At 33.9% G+C, this 6,000-nt stretch overlaps 1 protein-coding gene across 7 annotated transcripts in view; it reads left to right on the top strand.

Annotated features, from left to right (window-relative positions):
- The window catches only part of Gria2 (glutamate ionotropic receptor AMPA type subunit 2), a 123,586-nt gene extending 117,801 nt beyond the window's left edge, over window positions 1–5,785 (top strand). For 3 of the 7 annotated variants that reach the window (XR_015661719.1, XM_087621050.1, XM_087621048.1), the window contains one exon: window positions 1–1,428. This exon is cut by the window's left edge. Coding sequence is in view for 1 of the 7 variants with exons in the window: in XM_087621056.1 (XP_087477182.1) it covers window positions 3,938–3,991 (54 nt within the window). In the remaining 6 variants the exon portion in view is untranslated. 7 annotated transcript variants of the gene reach the window in all.
- The last annotated feature ends 215 nt before the right edge of the window (window positions 5,786–6,000 follow it).

Below are 6,000 nucleotides of genomic sequence, written 5' to 3'. Positions count from 1 at the left end.
AGCAGTAATCAATATAGATAAAGTCAGAAATGGCTTGAAGGTATCAACTGTTCAGACACCCGTACTGGCCAAATTCTGTAATCTAAGTATGCATCTTCAGTTTTAAAATTATAAAAACCAACATCAGTTTTTGAATACTTTAGTGACCTAGAAATAGTTTCTTTCCATTTCCATCTATAAAATCAGCCCTAATTTTTATTTATGCCCCAAATAGAAGGGGCACTTTAATAAGTGTAATATGGATACTCTCCCATCTCTGTAACTGTTCACTGAAGAGATTATACTGTTTTATTTGATGAATTTAAGCCATCCATCTTCCCTTCATTAAAATGCCTTTTATTTTTATTTCCACTAATGTGTTCCAAATGAGATTAGTTTAGGGTTAAAAGCACCTGACACACAGTAGCTATCTTTAAGATTTATGTTATTTTTTTCTCATAAAAATTCTATGTAATATTTGGTGTCTGACCAAGTGGTTGGTAGAGCATCCTTATTGACTATTTTTAGAGATCAGAAATGTAAGATTTAACAGTAGCCACTTACATTCTACATGGTAACATGTAGTTCGTGATGATCTTCACTAAATTTTACCATCCCTCCTATAAATTCCGAGATCATTCAAAATAATTTGAGTGCATTACTCATCAGGGATGCTGGAGGTACATTTTAAGTTTTAATAATAAATGCTAGAATGACCAAATTGCAGACTAATTATTTCCATATTGTACTTAAAATTAGTTTTTAAAAATTATTTTAAAAAAAGATGACTATATACAATCAATGCTATTTATTGTACCTCTGGGCGTACTCTTCCAAAAATTGAGCTTATCAATTTTTCTCTGTCAAGCTTGAACTAATGTAAATAATCGAAATAATGTAAAGTTATATTTTCATGTTTTTATAGATATGACATGACAAGAACATATAATGTAAGAGTATCTCAAGTGTGGATAATGTTGATTGGCTAACACAGAGCTCAGTCTTAGGCAGTAAAACCTAGTTCAATATCCATGTAACAATGCATCAGTATATTGCTGTATACATGTGTCTGTGCATAGAAGTGATAAATGCTCAAATAAGAGTGGTGACAGCTATCTCAAGGTTTTTTTTAATTCATTTTATATAAACTGTTATGGAAAGACCAAAATAATTATGAACTATTCTTATGTAAATTTACAATTGTCCTTTAATGTACATTTTGTTTACAGTATAGTACCTTATTCTCTGCTGTGTTAAGTGGGTGTCGTACTCCAAGGAGACAAACACTTTCTACAACTTCTATTGAAGACACTGGGATTTCCAATTTTTTCATGTGTACTATGTCAGAAAATGCTTTTGATTTTATTTTTAAATCTAACATCTGATGGCTTTTTCAGAGTGTTGTGGAAACTTCAGTCATACATAAAATATGTTCTTATAAAATGCCAACATCTTTTTATTCTGTTTTTCCTCAATGGTACAACAATCTAATAATGAGAAAACAGAAAGTGTATCTTATATTCTTCCCAAATAAATCTAGATGTTTGTAGTGAAGGAGGGCATCTCTGCTCAGTTTGTTAGAAAAGTATGATAGAGTCAAGGCAGAATGTCTTTTTAATTTAAATGAAGAGAATTGGTCGTTGTGGTACGTCATGCTCCTTAAGCACTTTGGACATAGAGAGAAATGTGGCAATTGATTAAATCACCAATTCTGCATACAGGCATTGTGTACTTCAGCCTTCCTTGTGCAGTCCTCTCATTTGGTATGGTACTCATATTAAAGAGCAGGGAAGTAACTTGCTTTAAAATATGGTTTGATTTTTAAAAACTGACCATTTATTATTTGACTTAAAAATTCTTTCCATTTTAACCAGTTTTGACAAAGCTGGTCATTTGAATATTTACACAATCCTATTTACATGTTCTCCAAAATTATTCTAACATGACAGTTCTAACTTTCACATAAATTTGTCAAAGTTTTATATTTAAATGTATCAGGTATTTAACACACCAATATAAAGGCGAATCTGCTTAAAATACAGTAATTTTACATTTCTAATCTGTAAGTACTATGGATATTTTGATGATCATGATGGTATTCGGAGAAAAAGAAGAGAATTACTAGCAATATTCCGGTAAAAAAAAGTTACCACCAACCATTTCTTAATGATATCATTAATTTTTATTTTTCAATTAAGTGTACGTATGTGTGTGCCTGCTGTGGGAATGTGCCAGTGAGTGCAGGTGCCTGCTGATAACAGGGGTGAGGCCAATTATATCAGAGCTAGAGTTGGGGTGTTCATAGGTGTTTGGGAGCTCCCAAATGGTTTGCGGGAAACTAGCCTGGGTCCACTGCAAGTGTTCTTTCTCAAACCACTGAACAATTCTCCAGTACCAACAATATCATTAAATTTTTTTTTAAAAAAGAACCTCTTTGTGGTTCGTTACACATTAGATGACAATATACCAACTCCACCACTTTCTTCCATGCTTTACCTAATGGCATTCTGGAGGTACTCATCTACATAATACAACAATTTGATGACTCTCATGTGGAATGAACTTCTCTGTATCTAAACTTGTTTTCTGCTGACAAAGTCGACTGTGCATTTCTTTTGGATGGTCAACTGAAAGGCAGAGCAGTTAGGTCAAATGTACCTTTCAAGTTTTAATTTCTATGGAACATGCAGGAGTTTGATTGAATGACTTGATGTGTTGATAACACCAAGATTAGTTGGAAATATATGCATTAATAACAGTAGAGCATTAACTTTGGATACTTGATTAGGTAAGCTTGACAAATCTTTATGGATAGATTCACAAGAAGCTTATTAAAGGAAGTGCCTGAAAGTTGCAAATAATGCATTAACTATGGAAAGATGTACAAGGTGCTCTGAGACTTAAAACTGGTTTAATTTACCTCGCCAGCACCAAGGATGGGTAAGTATGCACAGACTGCTCTGAGACGCTGAACAAAAGTTTGAGGGCGCACTAGATGGTCTGGGAAATATTAAACTAATCTTTTTTTTAAGCTTTTAATTGTTTGGGTAAAACCATGACACAAGACATTTTGTTAGACCCTCAATAATTACACTTTGTGTTTTGAAAGAACAACCCATGGACAGAACATGACACCCCAAGCCCATGAAGGTCCAAATACATCTATGTAAACAAGACATCTAAGAAAATTGCCACAAGCTCTAAAGAAGTGCCTAGAGCTAATGTGGATCATGAAGAATTTGCTGATGTTTTGTGTCCTGTCTGTATCCCCTTCTTGCTTTATATTTTCCATTCTCTTTGTACCCTTAGATACCAGTGACATTTGTCACTTACTATACTTCTGACAGTCTCTCAGTTCATCCGTCTTATTCCATTGCATCCTCCCTCACGTGGTTCATCTAGCTTTGACTTGCATTATGAGAGGTTTTGCTTTGAGAATATGTACAATGCAGTTCACTTTGTCAAAGGCAGGACTGAAATTTTCAACGTCTTCTTAATGACCATAGCGAGGGTCTAAGAATATCTCAAATGAAAGAGAAACTTAATCTGGAGTCTGTTAATCTCCATGTCTGCATTACACACGTATTTTGATCCAACAGTGTTGGTTAGTTAATCCCTCTTTTACCTAAAGACTCCACATTCAGGAGAGTTCCTGGAGGAGGCAGGAGGTTCTCTGAAGAAGCTGGAAGACTGAGGACTCAGTCTTACCTTAGCCCGTCAGGGCCTTGAAAGCCACTTTACTATGAGCATATTCTATTCTCTATTTTAATTCAACCCCCCTAGGATTTTGAAATTTATTTCTCTGCCCTTTCCCTCACTAAGTATAAGATAACCTAATTTTGCTCTTCCACAGCCAAACCCCTTTTGGATATGCATAAGCTCAGAATTATTTAATTAATGATAGCCTGGATTTGCTGAATAAATTTGGTCACTTTTCTTTCTTTCTTTTTCCTTTCAGGTTAATGTGCCAATTTCATTTTACTGTAAATTGGAATGTGGGGGAGTGGATTAAACTCTTGGGAGGGAGTCAAGTCCAGGACTCTAGCTTTATCTTCCCCATTCTCTCACCTCTGTGTGTCTCCTCAACTGGAGGATATGGATACTAGGACAGTTTCCCGGAATGGTGAAAGGAAAGACTGTATCTTTTAAAATTGATGCTTGAAGAAACAGGTTCATGCATGGGAGTGCCACTCAGTGCAGAGTCTTTGTTATTTGGTTCTAAATGGTTTCCTCATCTTAACATGCTAGTCAGCTTTACCTGTGAACATTCGTTCAGTAACTCACTAATTTACCCATTTGCTCTAAGAAATGCTTATTGAACCTATTAAATAGTATTTATTAGAGGTAAGGGCTAACTTCAAAGCCTCTATTTCTGAGAAGTTTCTATAAATCATGCTCTGATGTGTTCCCAGTCACGTAGAAATAATTTGGATTTAGGATTAGTCTCTGACAATTAAAATTGATTTATTTACCTGTTCTTCTGCAGAAGACATCATACTTTCATTCAGGACAAAGGTCTTGGTGACCTTTATCAGAAATTGTCTCTAAAGTGGACTTATAATTTCCTCTCAGAAAAGCTTGCATTTCATAACTTGCTCTCCTATGATCAGGACTTCTATTGCTACTCTCAAAGAGTCAAATTCAGTTCATCAACCATCATCATAGTTTGATGATGCTAACATCTGCCTCCAACAGATTTTAGCTTACATGCACCTAAAATTCATCTCGACAGTAAGAATATAAAAAAAACTGCAGCTGAAATTTAAGTAGTAACAAGGAATTTACCAACCAACTACAGAACAATTTGGAATTTATCAATGAAAATGGTTAAAACAAGAATCCTCATTATTGTTTAATTTATTTCATTTACATTACATCAGACAAAAGCTCAAAGCAAATAATTTGATTGACATGATAAATGTTTTAGAGGAATTCTTAGTCATATATATGTAGAGAGAAAGTGCACATGTTAAAGTCAATTATTTTAATCAAAATATAATTCATTATGCCGCCAGAAATAGTAGGTAAAGAAACCCATTTGCATCAGAATCAATTACAAATTAAGAAATGTATATTTTTACATCTATTTTGTTTGACTTTCATAATATGAAGTTTAGGTTTTCAGGTATTTATAGAATTTTTCACAGCATCTTTTGGTCAATAATTTTCTGATACAAAATTCCTATTCTAGGAGTTTTATGATTTAAGCTTTGGGTGTACTGGATTTCTACCTTCTGAAACACTTTTGTGTAAATTCAAAGTTTTCAAAATGGCCCATGGGAGTAGTTAGCAAGTTTCTTCAAAAAATTGTGTATCATATTGAAGTCAACAGAACTGGCACCTCTCTATTCTTACTTCGCCTCAGCCTTCTATCCTCCATTCTGCACACTGCCCCAGCTACACATCAAAGCTTGTTTGGATGGTTGGTGAAGACATTGTAGTTTTAGTCATCTAAATATCATGGCTTGCAGTGAGGTATATAGCAATTTTCCTGGGATTTCTATGTCATAGCTGGCATAGTGTTTCCTACATATTCTTCTTACACATCTGTGCCTTCGTTTTTCAGTGGAGTGAATGTAGACTATCTGTGTTGGTCTCACTTCTATTTTTAAATTAAAATGTAATTTTGGACTTATAATTATACTCAATCTGTATCTGTAAAGGTTGTCAAGTGTGTTTACATGCATTATTGTTATTGTGTTAGCTATTTGTGTTAAGGAGATTAACATGTCTGTTCATTTTAATTTAATGTTTTTTGTGTTTCTCTGTGTGTATGTTTATGTGTGTATTAAAAATATTCCATATCTTCTGTAGTATTTATTCTTATAATTATTTATAGTACTATTAAAATACAGTCTCAATTTGTAAGCTCAAAACATGTTAAATGGTTTAGTATATACAATGATGAGATTGCAATTTAGAGAGGCTTACCATTTTAATAAATTCACTGAGTTGGAAACATGATTCAAAGTCATCCAGTCCCTAACCAGAATATGGCATTTCCATCCTTGTTTAAATTTA

Source organism: Rattus norvegicus, chromosome 2 (assembly GCF_021556685.1).
Source record: "Rattus norvegicus strain SHRSP/BbbUtx chromosome 2, alternate assembly SHRSP_T2T, whole genome shotgun sequence".
In the NCBI taxonomy this organism is placed as follows: Eukaryota; Metazoa; Chordata; class Mammalia; order Rodentia; family Muridae; genus Rattus; species Rattus norvegicus.
Note: the sequence above shows the minus strand (reverse complement) of the source record. Positions and strands in the feature narration are given on the sequence as shown.